The 24,586-nt window shown below is 41.6% G+C and overlaps 1 protein-coding gene across 1 annotated transcript in view; it reads right to left on the reverse strand.

Moving 5' to 3' along the window:
- Nucleotides 1-1,381: 1,381 nt before the first annotated feature.
- srrm3 (serine/arginine repetitive matrix 3) overlaps nucleotides 1,382-24,586 on the reverse strand; it is a 73,712-nt gene continuing 50,507 nt past the window's right edge. Inside the window, exons 4-14 of the mRNA XM_075486412.1 lie at nucleotides 20,460-20,546; nucleotides 19,885-19,965; nucleotides 19,545-19,613; nucleotides 16,952-16,987; nucleotides 16,689-16,739; nucleotides 16,035-16,142; nucleotides 15,548-15,710; nucleotides 7,339-7,634; nucleotides 6,958-7,209; nucleotides 6,735-6,860; nucleotides 1,382-4,373 (exon numbers count right to left, since the gene is read on the reverse strand). Coding sequence (XP_075342527.1) covers nucleotides 4,091-4,373; nucleotides 6,735-6,860; nucleotides 6,958-7,209; nucleotides 7,339-7,634; nucleotides 15,548-15,710; nucleotides 16,035-16,142; nucleotides 16,689-16,739; nucleotides 16,952-16,987; nucleotides 19,545-19,613; nucleotides 19,885-19,965; nucleotides 20,460-20,546 — 1,552 coding nt within the window. The 3' untranslated portion in view covers nucleotides 1,382-4,090. The remainder of the gene's footprint in view (nucleotides 4,374-6,734; nucleotides 6,861-6,957; nucleotides 7,210-7,338; nucleotides 7,635-15,547; nucleotides 15,711-16,034; nucleotides 16,143-16,688; nucleotides 16,740-16,951; nucleotides 16,988-19,544; nucleotides 19,614-19,884; nucleotides 19,966-20,459; nucleotides 20,547-24,586) is intronic.

A 24,586-nucleotide genomic window follows, 5' to 3' on the forward strand; every position in this document is an offset into this window, starting at 1 on the left:
ATCTAATTTCAGCTTTCAGCTCAAATCAGGCTTCATTTCCTGTTTCTCCTCTGGTAAATCTGTCCCTCTACATAACCACTAAATAACTCTGATTTCTTTCTTTAAAATCCAATCTCAACACTTCTGTTTACGATGCTTTAAAAAAAAAAAAAAAGTGGGTTTGTTGTGTTTCTACCTGAAACTTCATAAGTCGAAGTAAACCACAGGAAAACAATAAATAAGTATTTGGAAGAAAGCAAAATCTCTCCCAGGAGGGTAAATCTACTTCTGAGGAACTGGCCTGGCTTTTGCTCTCTATTCATTCCCCTTCCCCCCATCAGTGCCCCTTCCCCCCTCTATCACTTGGAATTTTCCATCACTTTTAAAGACCTTTAAAGAGGGTCAGATTCCAGGATTCTTATGAATACCACACTAAGAAAAAAAGCAAAAGCACCTACTTTGGGCAATACTAACAAGAATCTATGTGTTTTTAACAAATAGTCGATCAGTCACTGTGAAAGTATCTAAATTACAGAGATGGTCAAACATATCCAGATTTTCCACATTGCATGCCAAAAACAAAGTGGTCGAATGGGTCACAAAGGTTTTTCTAAAACATATTTTAATGACACAGTACAGGTCAGTGAAAATGTGCTCTACCAAGCGGTCGAGCAGGGCTTTAAAGGGTTAACAGACTTTAGAAAGATCACTCCCTCCTGAACATGTCTACAGAAAGTTCTAGCCCCTTTCTGGGTGGCTTCAGGGTCTTCTAGATGAATCCCACAGACCCCCAACAACACTTACCTCAGTACAGTTTGGATCTGCCTGATCTTGGTCCGGAAAACGATTCTCCTCTAAAGTGCATGGCAGTCTGGGTCATGCTCCCATGGTTTTCTCACAGAAAGTGTTGTCAGGGTCAGAGATAAGATAAGAAAAAAAAAAAAAAATGTAAACAGAAATTTGTGGAGGTGAAACAGAAGAGTATGAACACAGTCAGCAGATGGGGCAGATGAGCCCCTATTTCAGTGTTGCAGAGGAAGAGGAGGAAACTGATGAAAACTGGCAAATAAAAGACAGCGAATACTCTCATCAGTAAGAGGAAAATTGAGTTTTTACTCAATCTATTTTCTATATCTATTCAATACATGAAAGATTTGGGTCAGTTTCTGGTGAGATGAATGTAATCCCGCATGGTTGCCAGTAAAGGTGTGAGGTGTTGCTCTCTGATTTCTGTCTCCATGTTAGACCACGAGCTCCCCTCGGCCCTGCTTCTGGCACAGCCGGAGAACGCTCTGCTCCATTCAGGCCAGCTGCAAGAAAACATTCACAGTATGGACCCGACGCCTTCACATCATCACTGCACATGAAATCAGATCAACACAGGAGTTTGATTATTTCTCAATGTTTTTTTTTCAGTTTATTGTCAGGTATAATAACTCGTACAATACAAAGAATCATTTGAACAAAAGGGGCAATGCTATATTTGGAGTATCATAGTTGGGGTTAAGTCTGGTTACACTGGGAATGACAGTGAGTGGAATGAGACCGGACGGATGGAAAGGAAGACTTGGGGTGATTCCTGATTGCATCGCCAGTCTGTTTGCGTCTGAAGCTTCAGACAGCACCTGCTGCTGCCTTTGCTTCTCTGTCTAACGTGTTCTTTTGAAGCTGGTAACCAGGGGACCTCCGATAGAAATACAGCCAATTATACAAGGAGCTGAAGTGTACAGTGATTGGTAACAGAGGACAGAGCAGAACTTGGACTCGCAGTCCTGCTCCTCGCGGAGTCCTCGCTCTTCCGCGCAGGCAGCAGCAGAGTGGCTCGTGACACAATGGGGCCGTTCACATCTGGTGCTAACATGTGTCGCGGGACACTTTCTGGGAACAAATATTTATTGTACGCGACTCCAAGCAAGCAGCAAAGTTACCACCAGGTTTTTTTTCTCAATATCCGAGATTCCAGAAAAGCAATCACATTGTGCAATAAGCAGCGTTAATACTCACAGGACGTTTTTTTTAAATTGTATCTCCATTCCAGCAGAGGCAGCTGTGAGCTCAATCCCAAAACCTCCAATCGGTCCTGTCAGTCACGGGAGTAATTTCATTTAACCGAACTTTCCCTGAACAAGCGTGTTTAGAGCTGCCACGGTGTGTACGTTACAGAAGAGGAGCGCGCACTTCCCCACAGTGTGGAAAGTGTAGTGGATATGACATAGAAGCTCCTACAATCTCCAACAAAGGCTGTGAGTCTAAACCTAAGGACATGGTCAATATTTGAAATCACAGTATCAACAATGTTTACATGCTTATAATAAGACTCATAAGAGAGAACAGATGGGAGATTAGGCACAGCTGTCAGTGCAATGGAAACGATGAAGCAGGGAATACTTTGAAGAAAGGAACTGGATCAGCGGGACCCTTGTCGATTAAAAAAAGATCAATCGGTAAATTGATCTTTGGTTATTGGCGCTGATTGCGTGCTGACTGATTGCGCGTGCAGCCACTTATACGCACAACTTGTGTGTAGAAAACGGCTGATTGTCTGCTGGTGAGCTGTTGGAATTTCAGCAATTAAGAGCCTCAGAGTATGTTTTTAATCAGCAGAGATGAGCTGACGCTGAGCTCTGTACGAGCTCCTTCACACCTCTCATATCATGTCTATTATGCAACCGAACTCACTGAAATGTGTGTAAATTATTCTACAGTAAATATGACTCGGGTGAATCTGAAACGTGCTGAAAAATAAGGACGAAAAGCGAGTTCGGGTGACTGTTTTCGCAGGCTTGATCCAGGATGCAGGTTAGCACCACATGTGAACTGGCTCAAAGAACCATTAGACTCAGTTCCACTGGCTATAAGCAGGCAGTGACTTTACACACCGCCTGCTCATCTGATAACACAAGTAAGCCCTCCTCACGAGTTGAGTGTCAAACATGGACAATGTAATGTACAGTTATTCAAATGGAAAATACGTCTGTAGTGATTTCATCTTCAAAGCATGGAAGAAAATTTGCTTTACAGAGAACTTGATAAATAAATTAGACAATAAATAACCCAATAAATAAACAAATAAATACAGTCATTTCATAAATAGCTGAGGTCAATGCATGTGTGCATGGAGAGTGTTTGCAGAGGACTCCTGTGGAGAATCAGACTGCAGTCCAAGTGCAGACTCCAGTGGAGCACTCACTGATCTTTGCAGAGGAGGTGTGCACACGCTCACAAGCGCTTAGGACGATGAAGGAGGAAGAGAGTAAAAAGAACACAATACAGAGTCGCAGGCCCCACCCCACTCACACCGGAGGAGGCCCTTTATCTTTTCATATTCAAAAAGGTAACTCTCCTTCAAGCAGTGCGTCCATCCATATGCGTCATGCCGAACAAAACTCCTCAGGCTAAATTAAATATATAGTGCATAGTTTACAAAGCCGGAACTTAAGAGAGTTTATGTCTATACAGACAAATCTATAGAATAACGTTTTAATCATAGAAAAGTCCCTTTACTTTTTTGCCTCCTCCGACTTCTCCTTTGTTCTCACTTGTTTTGATCTGCGCTGCGATTGAATGGAAGTCTGGTGGGATGAGCACATAATGATGAAAAGAAAAAAAAACAGTCTGATTCTCTGAAATGTACATGAACTTGTTTTACTTTGATGTGGCTCTCTTCTTTTTGTCTTCTACTCATCTCCTCTTTTAAGATATATGTATTTATATATATTCATATAGTATATAGTTGTTAACAAATTGATTTTTGGTTGCCTGGTGGAAGATGAGACGGAAAGTGCTAACACGGGGAGAGATTTGTTCTTTGGGCTCAGCCAATTCCTTTTTCACCCTTGGAAACCTGCTTATTTGAACACTTTGCCTATCTGAAGACATGATCAGGGAAAACTAATTTCATTGAAATGTGCTATATCAAAATACGTTTTTCTTTTTGTTCTAGGCTCTGTCATAGAGACGTAATGGTCCAGGGTGGAGAAGTTTGGCCCCTGGAGTGTACTGCAGGATTTGTTACAGCGGCATGATGACTGAACTGCAGTGCAGGAACTCTCGCAGCACTTCTCATCTGTCTGTGTTTGTTTCTCTTCCTCTCCTCTGATGTCCGATGCCGTCAGAAGCCCGGGCTGTCGTAGCTGCTGCGGCTGTAGTAAGTGTGGTGGCTACGGGAGCGACTCCTGCTCCGGCTCCAGCTCCGGCTCCGGCTGTGGCTCCAGCTCCGGCTCCGGCTCCGGCTCCGGCTCCTGCTGTGGCTGCGGCTCTGGCTTCTGCTGTGGCTGTAGCTGCTGTAGCTGCTGTAGCTGCGACTGCGGCTGCGGCTGGACCGGGACGGGCTGCTGTCGTAGCTGGACGACGAAGGGCTGGGCCGGTAGTACGGGATCGGCCGCTTCCGGGCGCTGGAGAGAGGTTTAAAAAAAAAAAAAAAAGGGAAGCACAAGGACAGCAGTTTGACCAGTTACATCGGGTGAGGTGTTAAAAGTAAAAAAAAAAATGGTCAGGCTTTTATCTGATACATGATGCTTTAAGAAAGGATTTGCAAATCGGTGTTAGGTCAGGAAAGAATCTGAAAGAGAGTAGCTATGAGGGTTATAAAAATTAGCTCACACACTCTCACACACACACACACACAGCAGAAAAATGCATGTTGTTAGATGAAGCTTAAGCTGAGATTGCCTTGTTAATAGCCACCGTGGATGTGCTTCCTGTAAGGTAATTAGCTGTTAGCTCCCAAAAGAACCTCTCCAACACTCAAACAAATCAACAGTCAACAGTGCAGGACAGGACAGATAAACGCTATCAAGGTATCCCTGAAGCTTAAAGCTGTCTGCCACACCTCATCATTCCAGAGGGGTTGTGGAGAACTCCACCTTAGCCTTTGTCTTCTACATCTGCCATGGAAACCCACAGCGTATGTAGGAAGGAAGTATCAATTAAAGTAAACCTTGATAGCATTTTAATCTCTGCATCCTTGTGTTACAACGTAAGCCCGAGCCACAGTGGGGTGTAAAGTTGGTGTGAGTTTCAGAGGCGAGATGAAGAAGCAGAGAGAGGAAACAGGAGGAGAGACCAGGTTTACTCAGGGGAGCTCTGATGGTTTCCTGTTCAGCTTTGCTTCAGGAGTCAGACTAGCAGGGTCCTGCTGCATGGCAACTGTTACCAGGGTAACTAGCCTGCAGCCGCTGAGTTCAGCAGCATCCTGTTGTCTCGGCATGAGGACCTTTAGGACTGGAGTAAAAGACGACAAAGTACACACATTTCACTTGTGTCTTTTAACACCTGTGTGAGCGGGAGCAGAAGTGACGCAGAGACACGTTAGCAGGAGTCTCTTTCTGTGTGAGTAACTGAGTCTATTTCAAGTACAACAATGGTAAAACATGTTTCTAATAAGGATGAAATTGAACAAATAAATGAAAAGATACCTTTAAAAAGCGTAGAGGAATCAAGACATGAATGTGCTCTCAGAGCAGAGGAGCTAAAAGTGGTTAAAAGCAACCCCTAGATTCATACTTCATGGAATAATACATCAAATATTCAGTTTAAACAGACTTAATAAATCAATTATATCCTTTTCTGGTTTAATTATACTTAATTTATGTATACATTTTACACCCTGTTCCTCTGTGCTGTCTGCGGTAGATTTTTTTTCTCTCATCCTGTACAGAAGCACTTTCTTCACAGTGTTTTGGAAACTTAATGTTTTGATTAAATTACTTTAAATTGAAACGGATTAATGTGATAAAAATAGCTTCACAAGGATACGACCAAACTGAAAGGACTACTTCCACGTTCATGGGAACATACTAATGAACTTTTCAGAGACTAACGCAAAAAGATCTGATAACATCCACATATATGCCAGTTAAATATGATGTTAGGACCAGGAAAACGTTACCTTCGCTGACCATAATGACTAGAAACAGAGAAGAAAAAAACCATCACATGTTAACATACTGACAGCGATAGCCAAGGATCGTCAACACCAACAAGATTACACATTTCCAGCTGAGGTAGGAGGACAAATGAGAGTAGGATTTATCCTGTTATGTGACTGTCAGCAACACATTCCTCTGGGTACACAGCAGTGAGTCCAGACACTGTTGTTTTTTTCATTTCTTTTCATGGACTAAACATAAACATTAGTCCAGGAGTCTCATCCTACTAAATATATTTCTATAATTTAATAGTTACAGTTAGTTTAGATAGTGATCTCTTCAGTTATCTCTGCACACTCAGAGCAGGAAGTTTCAGCGGCTACAGCGAGCACAGAGGTTGTCTTAACCACGGCTGGTTGGGCCATTAATCTAAGATGAAGCGAAGTAAATGTGGAAGTAAATCATAATCCCGAAGACTGGCTGAATTGTGTTTTCCATTATTACTAAACATAAAGTAACTTCTTGCAGGATTAATTGTTACAAAGATAGAGATGCATAAAACTGGTACTGACTGCATAATATTTATACTGGCAGTTTTTCAACTTCCCTAAATTTTCCAGTTTTCAGTTACAACAGGAACATTTTCCCTCACTTTACTTTACATTTGCTTGCCATAGTTGCGTTTTGAGGCTGAAAAAGACTGACTGGTGTCCAAAATTGAGAGGAGGACTCCAAAACTGTGGCACATGTTTCAACTGTAATACCTCAAAGCATGTAACAGCACATGTAACACAAAATGTGAAAGCTGGAACTGAAAAGTAAAACCTCCTCGAAAGGACGCACTGGATGGAGGACAGTTGGGACATGAGATAAAATAAGGTTTACCTGGTGATCCTTCGCGCCTCCATGAAGCTGGGCGAATCTCTTCTTCTCTTTCGGATGGGCGAGTAGCTGCGGGAGCGGCGGCGAGCTCGGCTGTCTGTGTCCGAGCGGTTCGCGCTGTCCTTCTCTCTGTGTGACACACAAGTCGCCGTCTTAGCAGCAGCAACAACAACCCACATGACAGCAAAATCAAACTGGAGGGTGAAGGAGAACCACGAGGCCTCACCTGGAGTTGTTCTGTCTGTTGTGAGGGGACTTGACCTTGCTGGGGCCAACGTCTCTGGAGGCGGAGCGCGATGATGAGCGGCCGCTGCTCCAGGAGCTGCTGCGTTGCCGTAGGTTCGCTTTGCTCCGCGGCTCCTCGTTCTTCCTGCCTGACGCGTGCGACTGGTGTCCCGGAGATGCCGACGGGCTCCGGTGATGCGCCTGACCCCGACCGGAGCGGTGGCGACGCTTTGACGAGTGTCCGCCTTTTGTCCTGAGGCAATGGGCAGCATAATGTTGGTAATGTCATAAGAATTCCCTCACAAAGGCAAAACTGAAATGAAAAGTCCATAAGTGATAAGTCTGAAATATAAGCCCACAGTGAGACAAACACAAGGCTCACTTTCTCTGGTGACGAGAGCTCCTCCCTCTGTGGCTGTGGTTGTGCTGCGAGTGGGCCGAGTCGCTGCTGTGAGCAGGGGAGTGGGAGCTTTTCCTCTGACCTCTCTGGAGCCCTCTCCTCCCTGACGTCTGGGTTAGGGAGCCCCCCACAGCTGGAATCCTGACATCCACACTCCCATCATCGCCTGCCGCGCAGAACTGTCCCGTTTGGTTCCTGCCGGGGGCGCTGTGGAGCTTGTGCTCTCTCAGCAGAGTGGACTGGATGCCTGCAGAGCTAGCAGTCAGCAGACGGAGCTTCTGCAGAGAAATGATGACCAACAAAGGAAAAAAAAGAAAGAAAATAAAAAAGAAAAAGGACAAAAATAGCATCAGAGTGTTTTCACGTTGAAGACTGAGAGCTACGGTGTACTTGCCAAAAGAAGGTAAACATCTAAAAGAAAAAGATCTAGGTTTTCTCCATATGGCTTATAGATAGTCCTCTATGGTGCAGCGCATGCAATACTTGGCATGCAAAACCATAATGAGTTGAAGAAATCAAAATCGCAAAAACAAACAAAAGAACTAGGAAGAGAAGGAAGAGAGGGAAAAAGAAAACAAAACTGTGAACCAAAAAAAGGTTTTAGAGCAGAGGCAGAAAGTACAGAGCTACAGATTTGGAAAGTAGAAAAAGAGGACTTTTTTTTATGATTATTCTTTTTTTAGTAATGGCTAGAGAAATAAAAAAAAAAACAGAAAGAGAAGACAACTTGACGAAACATCACAGAAATGGAAGGAACAAAATAAAGATCACAATTATCAAATCAATTGAATCAGAAAACAAATAGTCTGCTACTCAATTTTCTCTTTGTGGATTTTTTTTTTTCCCTGAAGACATTTGCTGAGATGTGAACAGCGACCCATTTTCTTTGTTTTTTTTAACGGTTACTCTTGTTTAACTCCCTTCTGGTTAACATCCACTTACCAATAAAGTGGTATTCCCTCCTTTAGTAGGTAAGGTATGAAGAAAAGGGAAAAGTGGGGCAACATAAGTGCATCATTAGATTCACAAAATGCAAGAGAAAAAGACACAAAACCCTTCCCTGCCAGTGACTCATGAGACAATGCATGGAAATCAAGAGAAAAGAACTCAAAAAAGCAAAGAGGAAAACCACAATGTGCAGGGAGTCCCTCACACAGAGAGTAAATCCTCTGGACCCGGTCACCTTCCTGAGCATCACAAAGCAGGTGGGTGGTGAGAGTTCAAGGCATTTTCTTCACCTTTTCTCCCCATAAAGGATCTACCACGGACCCGGTGTTAAATTACCTGACGTATCTAACTGCCTGTTTTTTGTTTTGCTCAGTGGCTCCTTCATACGGGACATTTATTGATCTTGCAATAGCAAGATTATCCTTTATTTCCAGGGAGCTGTTGCTATGTAACATCAGTGGGCGTTAATGGAGACATTTTCCAGGTTTCAACCACATTTCTTGACAATCGGAAGAGTCAGTGAACATGTATCTAACTGATAAAACAATAATATGATGGTTTCATGGTAAAGCGTTATGAATTATAACAACTGTGTAGCTGGCAGTTTAAAAAACAACCGATGTTTTAAAGGATAAGGCAGGCATTGATATATATTTTGATAAATGTAGCAAATATTAATAAAAAAAAAAGACCAAAACCAGCAATGAAGCAATTCTACCACGACAGCACAACTAAGCCCATTCCTAGGTGCTCCATCTTGTCCAAACCTACAACAGAAACATCAGTGATGTAACACATTGCACCGTCACACATCCCAGATGAAGAATCCTATTGTTATCTTCTCTTTATGTCACATGTCATAAATATGGATGTGTATTGGCTGTGTGCTGAAAACAAGAGGCCTGCAGGACACTGTCATAGGAGCGATTGTGTGCATTAATGTATAATAACAAATTGTCCTTGATGGCCTAATGTTCATGTGAAAGTACTTAGTAGCAAAGCTTTTACTACTCCAAAGGAGGGATTTCCACTTTGAAAGTCTAAACAGTACCAGTTGTATTTTGTGTGAAAGCCCTATTTTACGACAACTATTTTATGTCCAAGTAACGTAATGCAACATCTGTGCAGTGAATGTATGATGATCTCACACAGAGAATGTTAGAAGAGGTCCACGGCCTCGGACATATTGAAGTCAATGATCTGACTCCCTTAACTGTGTCTGTATTCATGGATGAAGGAGAGTAGTTCAGTTAAGTGGGCCACGTTGAGCTGAAGCCGTAACTTGAGTGAACCGTTCATATAAATGTACTGAGTGAGTGTAAAAGACTGGGTAAGAAAACACTGACAAACACATTGTTAGCTTTGGTCTTTTTCAGAGATTTGTTAAGATAAGAACAACACCTTGTGATGCCAGCATTATCCTTCAAACTATGTACGGCAGAGATAATCTCTGAGGAAAAATAGAACCTAGATTAGTCATTCAGTTGGAGTTAAAGGGCAGAAACTCATGATACACAGTAACACACCAGCTCATTGCAAGCAGGTCATAAAAAGAGAGCAAATCTCCAAAAGGCATTTTCGTATGAAAGCAGATGTGGCTGGCTCTTCAGCATGCATTATCAAGGGCTGTGTTGACTGCTCCGTAATCTAAAGATACGACAAGAAGCACTGACTGATTCTTGCAGAAAGAGGAGCCGTTCTTCACTAGGACAACTAAGCGGTATAATAAGAAAACACACAACCACTGGTGCTCATGACAGTTGTTACAAACAGTCGAGGAAATCAACATGGTGAAAAATCATAAGACGAATGTACTAATTCACCAACAAACAGAGAGATGCTGGACAAACAGGAATGCATTCTACCAGAACAGAAAGAAAACAAAAACGGAAAGAAATGGACCTGGAAGATAAAGCGGGATACTGGACTTCAGAATGAAGTTAAGGAGGAAAGAGAAAAACCAGAGCTCTATGTAATCCAATCTTTCAAGAGTCAAATCATAGCTGATCAAGTCAAATTAATTTGGTTAGAGACCATTGGTAAACAACAGAAAGAGAAAGAGAGAGAAAGAGAAAGAGAGAAACATTGACGTCACTCAGGCTAGGGTGCTTGTCACATTCTCATCTGCATAAAGATCACGTGCGTAGGCAAAGCGTTACCTACCTTTCATTTCAATCAGTGACACGTATGCAATATCAACAAAAAAGGAAAGAAAGAAAAAAAGAAAAAAAGGAGAAAGGAATGTTCTCCGCAGCGAAATGGGAAAAAGACAATGACCCTTTTAGTATCAAAGCTACATTTTTAGTCCCGAGACTGAGGAGGAATGAACAAAACGAAAAGTCAAAAGAAAATAGAGGGGAGCAAAGAAAATAAAAGATCAAGATGAAGGTCAAAACCAAGATCAGAAACTAAGATCAGAAACAAAGGATGACTCTATAAACTACATGATTTGCTTTGTCTTTTTCGCTTGTACAAATGCAGCCATATTTGTATCAAAACAGGAGAGGGAAGATAGAGGGAAGCGGACAGAGTTAATTGTTATATTAGTGAAGGGAGGGAGGGTGGGGGGGAAGGCATGCAGAGCTGGCTGATGTGAAAGATATGTGGGAAGAAAAAGGATAATGAGAGTGAGACATGAGTCACACGGGACACAGATGAACAGGTAGCAGAGGAAGGGGGGGGTTTGGCAGAGAGTGTTGGAGGGGCAGTCACTGCTAAGATGGACAAACTAAAGAGTCAGCACATTTGAAAGGGACCCCAGTCACATTTAGGTGTGGGTCTTCTCCAGCAGCAACACTTTTCTACTCTGTGCTTTTTGGTTGTTGGCCCAGCTTTCTTCTAGGCAGAGTTTTTTTTTAATTTATTCATTCATCACTATAAACACAGCTACAGTAAGAGGGTGCCTCAAGGAGCTGCTGTTTTACCTGTTAGTGTGAGGCGGACTTTACTTTCAAAATGGCTTGGGTCCCTTTTTGAAAATAACAACCGTGTTAATAAATGTGTGAGATGTCCTAGTTATTTAAAAGTCCACGTACTCGTGTTTGAAGACATCCATTAATCATGAACAAGAAGACAATTGGCCCTTTTTTGGAGTCTTTCCTTCACCGTGTAGGAGGTAATAATGGATGCCTCCCACAGAGAAGCTTAGAGAAGCTGTAGCTCTTAATGAGAGGTGGATTAGTTAGTCCTTTAACCAAGTTTTATCTCTAGAAAAATAAAACGTGGTGTTATAAAGCACTTTTGACAAATCACCTGAGTATCTTTTACATCTGTTGTTTTTAGATTTATTCTGGTGTGCCAATCCTAAATGGACTCATTGCTGCCCCCCTGTGGCTGAAGAGCAGTAAACATCCAACAGACCAACCTCCACAGCTGCATAATGCGGGTCATGTGACCATACCTGAGCTAACAAAGCTAATCTTTTTTTAATGTTTACTGCCGTACAAACAATTACTGTGAATTTGATGAGTTTTTCTTTGAAAATGCCTTGTTTTTATCCTCTGGATTATCTGGTATTTTCCATTAGCATACAAAACATACATATATATGAATATATATGTATATGTATGCAAATTATACTGATGACATATGATTTTCAAAATCTGATTCTGTAACTTTGAGCTTTACAAGAATAATTCAAATGGAATATCTAAAGAAAAAATATTCATAATCATGATTAGATATGAGCACCTGTGAGGCCATTCTAGCTTTGAGCCTCGCATTGTATTATCTTTTTTTTTTTTTTTTTCTGTGTGTGTTTCTTCATGGCAAAAAGTGCCATGGTTGCACTTTCTGTTACAGGAACTATCAAAATGGTGGTTTTAAGCATTCTTAAGTATTGTTTATGTCTGTCAGGAGCCAAATTGTGTCAGTGGAACAGCATGGCAACTAAATAAGAAATACAAGTAATGGTTGAGTTACCTTAAGTCATTTGTTGAGCTGAAGATCAAGTCTAAAAGGAGGTAAACTATGTTTACTGAGGGTGCAAAAGGAAGGCCGTCAAAGGGCCCATAGCTCATTTGAACCGTCCTACCATGCCCAGTTGTCTTCAGACTACTGGACTCTAGTGATCTTTAAATTAGTTTGAGACTGAGGTTGATGATTTTCATACTTGCCTTTGGTTGCTTTGTTTTTGTGCTACATTACTATTAACCTTGTAAGGCCTGCCAGTGAGTACAGTTACACAAAGCAAATCCAACAATGTTTTCAGCTCTCTGTGTCAGTCAAATGATAGTCGTCTGAGACCTGTTACTACGATTTGTAAAATCCTCAGCCGTAGTGGATGTTTTCCCTCCCGAGGCCACAGGGAGCAGCAAGGAGCGATAGACGAAACCATTTTCAAACGCCACATTTAAGTTTTTCAGGAGAGAAGGCTTAGAGGAAAAGGATTTACTTGTTAGTTTGATTTTTAGCGCACAGCCGTTGCCCCAAGCTTTCCTGTGAGTTTTCTGAAGCGCTGCCTCCCACACGGTGGATAAGAAAGCTCCAAACAGGACAAGGGGACGACTACAGGAACACAAACTCAGATGATAGTGAAACCAGAGCTGCTACACAGAATATTTGCTACATCACACAGCTGCAGCAGTAAAAATCAAACTTCAGTTAGATCCAGGATCTGTCGCACAAGACCATCTTCCTGTGCATAGTTTAGTTTTAAGATTGGTACTTTTGAAATATTCCATCTTTTGCTGGCTATGCATACGAATGGCAGCATCACGTTACGCTACAGAGATGCTGCTTGAAAAATATGAGCCAATTTCATGCTCCTCTTCCCAACTCAGTAGCTCAAATGTAAATAATCAAACAGACTTCGCTTGCCATTTTCCACTGGCCTGAACACAGAGAAACAAACAGGTCAGGGACAGAGTAGATACCGCCACCTAGGGGCAACATGCACACTGACATGGTAAAATAAAAGCAGTAGAGAGGAGCATGTGATTAACCCCTGATGGTTTGGCAGGAGCTGTTGGATGCCTGAAGGAGAAGAGGATCTATCGCTGAGCAGAGCATGTGCTTGAGAAGAAAGACAACTGTATTGACAAGAAGAAACTATTACACATACCCAGTTAACCTACTTGGTCCAGTTCCAAAGCATTTGAGCGCTTTTTATATAAATGAGACAGAAAGATTTGGGCATTTAATCATGGGCAAATACCACGTAAACTGATAAGGGGAAAAAACAGTAATGAATGAGATAAGCAGAGAGAGAAAGAAAGAGAAATAGGAGTCAGATGAGACCTCAAAGACACATGCAAGCTGGATTAGAAATAGAAGAGATCAGATCTAAGGATTAAGCGTTTACAGGGGTTTCCTTAAAGTTTAGGAGCATATTTACCAGAGAAGGTTTAATCACAAGATCCCCTGTTGGTAATTTCTTTTTTTAAATTTTTTTTATTCCAACATGATCTGACAGCCTGCAGAAGCTCTGATGATCCATTTATAGCAAGGAGGAGCAAGTTGTTAAAATAAAAGCACAAATCTATTTAAAATTCATCACAGGCGTTGTCTTTTAGGTGATCAGAGCCTGGCAGAAATGGATATGTTCAAAACAAACATGGAGCAGTTTCAGACAAAGCGGGGTGTACTACAAAGCAAGATTAATGGCTACACAGGGGAGGTTAAACATAGCGAGGTATGTTTTTTAACCTGGCTACTTCCCCATGGTAACTACTGCCAGACTCATAACCTGCTCCGCAGCAGTTTAGGATTAAATGTTTAAAAAAGTATGCCATCTGTTCACTGATCCTTGTTGTGATGGCCAACACAGCAAATTCAGAATGAATCAACATTAAAATGTCATTATGTAGCATAACCGTGCAAAAATAACTAACGATTAAAAGTGTCATCTTAAATGCCGGTCAGTGAATTTAGACTCTGCCCAAATGTTGACATTTTAACAGCCAAATTTAATCACGGTAGAATGGCAGCTTTTCAGCTTTTAACCCATGAAACGGCTGTTAACCTGAACTAAAAATCAGCCTTTTTTGAGCAAAACTTGTGCTGATTCTGACCTCAGGGAACACGTCACGTGGAAACCTGTGGAGTTGTGCGTTATCCCGCCAAAAAAGCTCTCAAACAAACTACAGGCTGTGTGTCACGTTGCTATGGCAACCATGTATTCAGTTGGTCAACCGGAATGATCGATTAATCTATATTTTTTTCCCCACTTTGCAGTCTCTTCAATACTGCTGCTATTGGCTCTGACAAAGTTAGGCCATATAGCAAGAATATTCAATCTATAAAACGTATTTCCCTTCGAGGAAAGCTGCATTAACAAACAAAGGTCACAATCTCTGCTGGAGCAGCCTTTATACCGAAGAGGAGCTTTAGGTTTTGTTGGGCCAGCTGACAAACATCTCCTAAACTTTCTTTGTAGTACACCTCTCAGGTCGACAGCATCTAATATATAGTTTGTGGCACTTTATGCTTCAGGATCCCTTTGTGATTATGTGTTTTTTTAAATAAAGAACAGACTAGTAACATGTAAAACACTTAATTAGCTTGTGGTTATATAGGTGTAAGTAGACAGCAGCTCAGACCTCAGTCTTGACTACGTGATCAATATCAAGCAGATATACGTCACATTACAGAAGATAAAGATGCTGTTTTCTGTGAACTGAGACATACTGTTAATGTGTGGATAACAACAGAATAAACATTGCATCTAGTTTCTCTGTTTTTATATTTATCTTGCTTTTTTTTTGGAAACAGGTTAGCAGGTTGTGCCATTAAAGTACGACACAGGAAATGTTTAAAAAAGTCAAGCCTGTCTCTGTTTAGTTTATTTCCCTTTTGCATTAGCAGGCAGCTGCTTGGGAGACATCTTTTTATTCAGGTGCTGTATGGTAATGTTGTGTTCAGACTCAGAGGATGTGTGCTGAAGAAAAACACAAAAACAGTTTCTTCTCTTTGCTACCTCCCTCTGTTACTGGCAAAAACCGAGATAAACCAAAAAAAACCAACCAAAAAAAAACAACAACCCCAAAATGAAAGGAAATAAATAAGATGACAGAGGAGTTAAATAGAGCCAGAAACAAAGCAGCAGGAGCGGCAAGTTTTACACAGGGCAGGAGTGTCTTCTGCATGTAAAAAATAAGATTGTTTAGAGATTCAACCAAATCTTTCAGTGTCTAGAAGATGAGAATTCATGTAAACCATCACAAGAGAGAAAGTTAAAGGTTTGCAGATACCGCTGGAGTGGGTTGTGGGGAGGGTGGGGAGTAAAATAGAGGAGATTACATACATCATTCCCTTTATCGCCTTCGGCGTGGTTGAGTCTGCCGGCCTTGCCGTTGCGGCTCCGTTGGGTGTGGTCCCCGTTGTGCCACGTGGTGGGATGGTTGGGACCAGGGGACAGCGAGGTGGCGGAGGCCTTCTGCCCGTCTGTCTTGTGTTTGGAGTCCAGTCTGGAAGAGCACAGCCACACAGCACAACAGATGCTTTAACCAGGGGTGCAAACAACAATAAAGTTCCTTTTAAGATGTTAAGACATTCTGCGACCGCTTGAACTTTCACTTAGCTATATGTTCATAGTAAGAATGGTAAGTTCTGAGGGAGTTTTGGACATTACACAGTACAGAGTGAGATATCACAGCCATTCAAATGGGATTTAAGGAACGCAGTTTGTATCCGAATCTATCTTACCAATACAAAATGAAAGACAGTTACCAGGGCAGCCGCTTACAACGGAGCAATTTCAAGTGTAATCGTATGTCTGAGCGTGTGTGCACCTGGTGGGAGATTTGGAGGTGCTCCGAGTGGAGGACAGAGAGGCGCTGCGGGAGCTGCAGCAGCTGCCTTGGCGCTGGGAGCTCCTGCCAGGAGTCTCGCCGGGGGACCTGATGGATGACAGCAAACGGACAAACGCACCACACGTACACACACACACACGTGTACATAAACACACACAAACACAAAGCCATGTGTGCGCGTGCATACACATGGGGACACACACAGCACAGCAAGCTCAGTAGTCAATCTAGTGATATGAGAGACTGTTCATGCATCGGCAAACACTTTCAATATTGTTCTAATCAACGCGGGCTGTGGCGTACGGCTCGAAAATTGTGCTGAACTCACACAAAATGCTAAGAAGACGCGCTTTCCATTGGCTTCCATTAAATGTAAGTCTGAGCCCTGGATAATAGTTGCACAATACCAATATAAATTCATGAGACTCAAAGTGACTCCCATTGTTCCTATTGTTGAAGAGACTATGGTTCACTGTCTGTTTTAATGAGGACAGAGGACAAATCTGCAATACTGTACAAGCACATTGAAAATGTTTCCTTAAAATGTAATAATGAACCTACCTACAGGGCTCTCTATCAACTCTATAATAACACATTAATAGGTGTGAAGAAGTGATTCTGTTGGTGTCTCACCTCTTTTTTTGTTTGTTCTTGTCTTTGTGTTTGTTTTTCGGGCTGCCCGATCTGAAACAAAAGTCAGATGTGGGATAATGAAGCCGCGTGCATTCAAAGCAGGGAACTCAGCGTACCACTCACCGACATTATTGTTTGAACCAACGGTAATCAATAGGCAGAGATGACAACGACACACAATACATAGGATAACTAATCTGAGACCGATTGCACGGATGCCAAATGTGGTCACATTTTTTTTCATTCTTTAATGTCATACACACCTGTATCTTCTCTTTTTCCTGGAACCAGATGCAGACCTGCAAAAACAAAATCATTAATCTTGTAATAATACTCACCTGAATGATTCAGACAGTTTATGCCACAGCAATTGATTCAGGAAGCAGGTTTACCGAATAATCCGGTTTCCCTTGTACTTAAAAATCTTTTAATTTATGTAATGCCCTAGATTTGAGGTGGTTATAGGAACTATTAAACCCGCTTATGGTGGCATTTTAGAAAAATGGGATAGGTTGACGGAGGATTATTAGGACGACATACAGTTAAGTCCCTGGAAATGCCTCTCAGCCTCTCATACAGGTGAGTTTTATTTAGCTGGATTCTCTCACACAGATCATAAATGTCAAGTTAGATGAAGTTACTGTTGTTGCGTATATTTTTGATATTAAAAGCCTTCACAAAGCAGTTTAAGTATAGAGCTGCCAGTCAGTCCTAATTAAATTTAATCATGTGCTTCTTTGAATGATGGGCATCATCTAAATCACATCTATCCATATAAACACAGATGCCCACGGGGAGTCCTCACAGCAGGTTGTGACAGCTGTTGGACGTCGCAGTTTATTTCTTGAAGTGTTTGCTTGCAGATGATGTTGCTCTCAGTGACACAACAGGAGTAGGGGGCTCCGTATTAAGGCCGACACATTCCCTTCATATCCTCTCTGTTACTATGGTGATTAGGGAGGTTGGTCTGCTTAAGAGACTTATTTTCCTGAATATCCCCCCTGCTGTTTTACACACCTGCAGCATGCAGAATGTAGTGGGAGGGAGCACCAGCCCAATGTGTGTTGATCTGCTGAGATGGGAGTAATAAAGCTGTCACAGTAACATTTGTGGCTGATATGGGACTCAGTGCTGCAGCCCATGTTTCCTCACTAGAGGAAATCGGACGGGGACTGCTGTATATGAGTTGTTTACTCCAAAGAGGGAATTCTCCTTCCCTTCACAATGAAACTATGTGGACAGTGCTGCGCTGAGGCGATCATCTTGAGCTGAGCTGCAAAGTCCAAGCGGCAGAAATCTAACAAGAAAGCACTCTGTGCTTCCCTCCTCATATGCATTTTTAAAAGAAGCATCAAAGTAGGATATCTGTGGGGTGGAACCCTGCATGTTGCCCCGCCCCTGCTTTTTCCATATATTATTCATATATCAACAGTACCTGCAATGCAGAGCATCTTTGGAGTGAGGCTGGGGGGCGTGTTGGAGGGGGACTGGGATGTGTATGGATGGATGAGAGGTGGGAAACAGGAGTGGGGCAGCGCAGAGATGCTCTGCAATTTAGTAAGAGGCTCATTTTTCTTGTGTTGTGCGTCCCCATATAGGCTGGGTTATTAGAGCAGCACATTTAGTCCCGCTTCCCCCCCCCCCCCCCCCCCCGAGTCAGGCGCAGAATGAGGGGAAGTGGAGGAGGAGGCCTCTCTAGACGTGCTTATTGTTGTTATGATGTCCCAAGGCATTGCAAGTTTTTCTTGATGAACTCTTTTTCTCTTTTTGTCTCCTCTTCCCCTCTTTTTTTCATCTCCTTAATGTCTTTACACCCCCCCTTCATTTCAATCCTTTCCTCATTTTATTCTCATCCCCTTTTCTTCCCATTTTATCATTTTCCTTTCACGAGTCACTTATCCCATCATCCCGTTCCTTCCTTTCATCACCCATTCATTCTTTTCTTCCTTTTCCCTCTCACCATCCTCTCTTCCTTTTGCTAATTTCTTTTCTTCTCTGTTTTTGTCTATTTTTCCTCGTCTCTCCTATTTTATCCTCTGGTATTTCAACATTTTCATTCATTTCTTTTTCTTGTTTTTCTTTCCTTTATTCCCTTTTCTTTTTTTTTTACCTCCTTTTCCTTTTGTCATCCTGTCTGCACATCTTTAAACATCTTCCATCCTTTCCCCCTGTCAGTTTATCCTTTTCTAATCTTCCTATTTTTCTTCTTTGTCCTCATCTTAATGCCCTACTATATCTCTTTCTGTTTTCCGTCTTCGTGCTGCTTTTCCTTTCCTTCTAAATCTTTTTCTCTGCTTTTATCTTTAGATTTTGTCTTTAATTTTCAACTATTTCTCCTAGTGTTTAAAATACACTTCCTTTTAATGTCTTACTTTCTAACTAATCTTTCCTCTCATTTCCTTTATATTTCTTCCTGCCTTTCTTTCTTTCATTGTCCCTGACTTTTCTCTCTCCTCTCCATTTCCCCACCATTTCCTCATTGAATCAATCATCTCCTAAAATGTTCTGCCTTTTGTTGCATTCCTTCCAGAAAAGAATAATTTGGTTCTTCTTCTTCCTGTTTTCCCTCCTTTCCTCCTATCTTTCTCTCCTGCATCTCTTGCTGCCTTTCCTCCTCTTGGCCCTGACCTTCTTTATTCTCTTCTTCTTCTTGCTTTTGTCCTTCACGCTTTTTATTCTTCTTCAGCTTTGTTATTCCTTTTTCTAATTTATTCATTCGAATTTATGTTTCTGATGAGTGAAACCGCATCTGTGAACATCACATTAACGTGGAGGTGAACACTTGAAATGCCAGATTAGATTTCTACTCGTGATGACACGTCGCTGTTGCCACACTCGCAGCATGTACACACTCACCTGTCTCGTTTGTGTTTCTTCCCACTCTTCTTCTTCTTCTCTCTGCGAGTGGGTGAGGAGCTGCCAAATCTGTTGATGGAGAGTAGAGGGAGGCATTCATGCAATGACTGCAAAGTGAATCTAATTTCACTGCTAACTTCTTCTCCCACCGAGTCTCTCTCCGTTTCCCTTTGCTGACCTTGTCAAAAGAAAACTGAGGCCGACATTATGGTTTGCTAAATTCTGTCTGAAGTCTCACGAAAATAATTAGAATTCCATTCCACAAAAATATAGTTCATTTTTTTTCTATCAGCAGGGCTGAAAAATAAAATAAAAGGAATAATCAGCAGGCGCCACTCACCGACTCCTTCGACGGCCAGATTTCTTCTTCTTTCTTTTCTTTGGACGAGGTGATGGAGAGCTGCTTGATTTCCTTTTCAGTCTGAATTGGCCGCAGAAAGAGAGAAGAGGAGGGACAGGGGGGCATTGTGAGAAAGATAGGAATAATGTGCAAGTGATGGTTATTATAATCATTTGCAGTTTTCAATTTCTGATTATAGTTATTTTGTGCTGTGCCGATAATAGGATAGTGTGTGTATGTTTTCTCATTTCCTCAGTCTATTCGGCTGTAACACAATATTCGTGCAATAGCGGGGAAACAGGAAATCCCTTCAGAGAAATTAAACCTGATCTTGTCGTACGAGCAGAATACAGTTTGAATGACCATCTGCGCGATGATGTTGAAAACGATAATGGCTACCTTTACATGCTCGCTATTACTGTGCATGAACTATTTTGGTATGTTTGAAGAGCATTTATATCCGAAGTGCAGTTCTGTCCTTAAATTTGAAACTTATCAGGGGAAACAGGGCAGAAAATGACTGAATTCATGACTGGAGAGGTGACAGCTGGTGGTTACAACACACTGCAACCGACCTGCCATGGTCGTAGTCGCCATCTTCGTAGCCATCTACTTCCGGGTCCTCTTCATAGTCGTCAGGGTGATAGTGCAGGTTGTTCACCCTGAAAACACGAGATCGTGAGATGAAGAGCGCCTCCAGAGTTCTCAATGAAAACGTAGCGACAGACAGCAGCACGCAGTAATGGTTCAGCGTTTTCAACGTGCTGCTGCTGTTGGCTTTGTGACCATGACAACCAGAGACACAATAGTAGCAGAAGCAACAGATGAGCTAATTTTACCAGCAACTCAATAACTCGCATCTTCATCTGCAGAGTCCAGACAGATCGATGAAGAGAAATGCAGCAACATCAGCTGCAAAGTCAGATCATCCCCTCTGGCATTATAAATTAGAATAGTTAACAAAGATGACTAAATTAATCATGTCATATTGCTCACCAATTAATCTATTTTAAGACACAATCTCCTCTATTTCACAATCAGTTAGTACCAGCAGCATGGAGTATGCAGGGTTCTGGGATGAAGAAGTGCCATCAGATTCAAAACAGAGATCGTCCATGTTGACATAAAGTAAAAAGTGTTCTGATGATCGATCTGCTTTACTGTAGACCACCATTAAAGCCCGATTCGCACGGGATAAATATTACCTATGGATCACTGGTAATTCGCAACTACCCCCGCACCTTTGTATTTTTTTGTGGCGCATTCGGACGGGACAAGCAAAAGTCTGTAATTTACTGAAATCACAGACATCATGAGCGGATATTCCGTAATTGTCGTAACTTCCTGTTTTGCCCCGTTGTACCTGGTTGTACACATAGGTTGAACACACACGTGTGCGTTCACACGGGACTTAAATTACCACAGGACGTCTGTGTTTTGCCGAAATACAGTAGGTAATTCGCGGCGGAATTATTACCCCACAAATCACGGACATGGCGCATTCGCACAGGACTAAGAACTCAGACATTCTCCGCAATTATTCCGAATTACGGGGGGTCCATAGGTAATACAAGTCCCGTGCGAATCGGGGCACTCTGATATCAAGGTTTGAGAGTTTAAAAGATCTGATTATTTATTCTTCAACAACAAAACTCTTAAAGCTGCAGTCTGCAACTCTTTTTCAAGCATAATGCCTGGAACTGTCCGGGGATTCTGAAAGTAGTACATTAAATACCCCAATACAAAAAAAATGAGTTCTCTAGGTCCCCTATATGTCCCGCTAGGTCCCTCCAAAGCCAGCAGGTTTGTTTACAAAATTGCAGACCGGACCGGTAAAAGGTAACCAATCAGGTTTATGAGCTGGGCTCTGCTGCCTGTCAATCACCGATTGTGCACGCGCGATACAAGGTAGGCTCGTCCCCACGCTTATTTATCTGGACTATTGAACTTCATTACGGGCTAGTCTACTTACTTACTGTGTCTTCCATGATCGCAAATGACAGGTGAGTTGATGAATGAGGAGTCGTGTAGGCGCATCTGGCGTGCACGTAGACGTGCACGAGTTCTCATGTGTTTTGAAGGGGCGGGACAGGAAGTTGAATAACTTTTTATTTTTTGGTTAAAAAATAAGCATTTCTTGCATTTTGCGACTACGGAGGTCACCGTTTTCAACTTCAAGCGTTCTGATAGATCATGTAAACTCTTAAAATGCCAAAAAGTAGGACTTTACGTATGACAACAACAAATCTTGCAGACTGCAGCTTTAAGTATTCAGTGATAACAAACACACCTTCTGTAAGTATTTCAAGGGACGAACTCTGCCACTGAAATACTGTCTCTAAATCCTCTCAAACCCATTTCTTTAAATTAAAAGATGAACTTATGGTCATACATCGTATGAAATAGTATAAGTATTTGCCCTTTATGATCTACTGGGGTATCTTAGATGCTAACCTTTGCCAAATAGCACCAGACAAAATGAAATCAGTAGTTAGTTTTTGGTTAAATTCGGTTCAGCGTATAGTACCATTAAACAACAAAAGTCATCTGAAGCCACTCTAAAGGTGAATTCAACAAGTTCAGTCCAATTCTAAATTTTCATAATCAGTTTAACTTCCATGGCTGGAATAAACTGTTCAGGGGTCCCTGAGCAAACCTTTTACTTTTACTGCTGTCATAAACTCCATCTGCCTCTTCCAGGTTCACATCATTTACAAACTGAGAAAATAACTGAGCAAACAATTATAGACACTTATACACTATCTGATTTGGTTTTAATAAATATATTAAATACACTTCAGATTTTTTAGGACTTAAGCCTTAAAGGGGGATTTTTCTCTGAATGAATGATCGGCTCTCGCTCATAGGATTCATATTTTCCAATTTGTTTTTCAGACTCTGGATTGTATAAACCGACAGATGGCTGCAGTCTCCTCCCTAATCCTCCCTGTACCGCTATACTGTTTTATGCCCCCCTCTGATTCATCAAACCTAGCCTTAACATCTCCATACATGCTTTAAAAAACCTATAAAGTACACACAACAGCGATTGTTTTCCCCCTCACACTGTCACACACCCTGTCACATCAAGTTGCATGTCATTTTGTTGACTGTATAGCATAGATATTTACCATGTGGCAGTATCTGCAGATATTATCTGGACAGCGATGAAAACACAAACCTAACCTCAATGACTTGTCATGCAGCCTCTGTTAGTAAGGGATAAAACAGGAAGGAATAAGGAAAAGGATCAACAATTTAATAAAGCAAAGGATGATGCAACTTGAGTGAGGAGATCAAACCCACATTAAGAGGAAGTTTCACATTAGATCAGAAAGGAGAGCACGGGGATGTAGAATAAAAGAGGTAGAGAGGGGTGCACATTTGAACTAAGGCTTTGCTTTGTGGTTTGTTAGGAAAACACAAGACAACAGAGCCCTTAATTGGTTGAGCACCGATGAGCACAGCAGGGATGCCAAAGAGCAGCAGAAAAACCTCCCTTCACCATGACAGACCTTTTCCAAACACATACATGCAACGCACACACACACACACACACACACACACACACACACACACACATAAAAAAGTTTTTTTTACACAGATTTAAGTGGACTTTGAGCAAAAAAAACAACAGTCTCAGACTGCAGAGAGAGGTAACCAGCTGTAACAGTTTATGTGCTTGAATTGGAATAAATACAGACTGAAGTACCCCTCAGATAAAGTAAAGATTGCAAGCTGATGATGCCACCTTTATCACTGCAAAAATTCAGGTAGCTGCAACAAATGTGGAAGTCTTACTTAGCGTTTGCATGTATCTGACACAAATAAAGCCTCAATTATCTGGATTCATGGTTGCATTTTTAATACCTGTTATATTTGGCTCCCGGTCAGATACAGAATAGACTTTAAAGTTTTGCTACTCGTCTACAAATCAGGTAATGGTTTAGGTCCAGAATACATGAATGACATGCTAGCAGTATAAATCCAGTAGAGCTCTGAGATCTACTGACTCAGGTCAGATAGTGGAGCCCAGAGTTCAAACTAGACACGGTGAAGCAGCTTTTAGCTGTTATGCTGCACACAACTGGAACAAACTACCAGCAGAACTGAAATCAGCCACAACTGTAAGCACTTTTAAATCCAGGTTAAAAACATTTCTCTTTCGGTGTGCTTATGGTTGAGTTCCTTTAAATAATTTTAAAGCATAATGCTATAAATCCTCTTAATTGTTTTATATATATATATATATATATATTTATATATATTTTTTCCCCTCTTCTTTGATTGCTTTTAACTGTGTTTTAATTTTTATTCTATTTTTTTATTCTCTTTAAATTGCTTGTTTTTAATGCTGCTTTATGATGTTCTTTTAAATGCCTTGTCTTTATGTAAAGCACATTGAGTTGCTTGTGGTATGAAATGCGCTATATAAATAAAGATGCCTTGCCTTGCCTCACATTTAATATCTCAGTTTGGCTTTTGATAAACCAAAATACTGATTTTACCAACATCTTTGTGTCTATTTGCCTTAGGCCAGTGTTCCTGTAGGATGCACTCTGCCAAAAGAATAAAAGCAATTAACAGCAATTTAAACTATCTCATGGCCCACGTGCTCAGTCACTGATGATAAATCAACTAATTCCCCGCCCTGTCTCTAATCTCTTAATTGATGCCAATATGCAGGAGACATCTGTCTAGC

Source organism: Odontesthes bonariensis, chromosome 16 (genome assembly GCF_027942865.1).
Source record: "Odontesthes bonariensis isolate fOdoBon6 chromosome 16, fOdoBon6.hap1, whole genome shotgun sequence".
Taxonomy (NCBI): Eukaryota; Metazoa; Chordata; class Actinopteri; order Atheriniformes; family Atherinopsidae; genus Odontesthes; species Odontesthes bonariensis.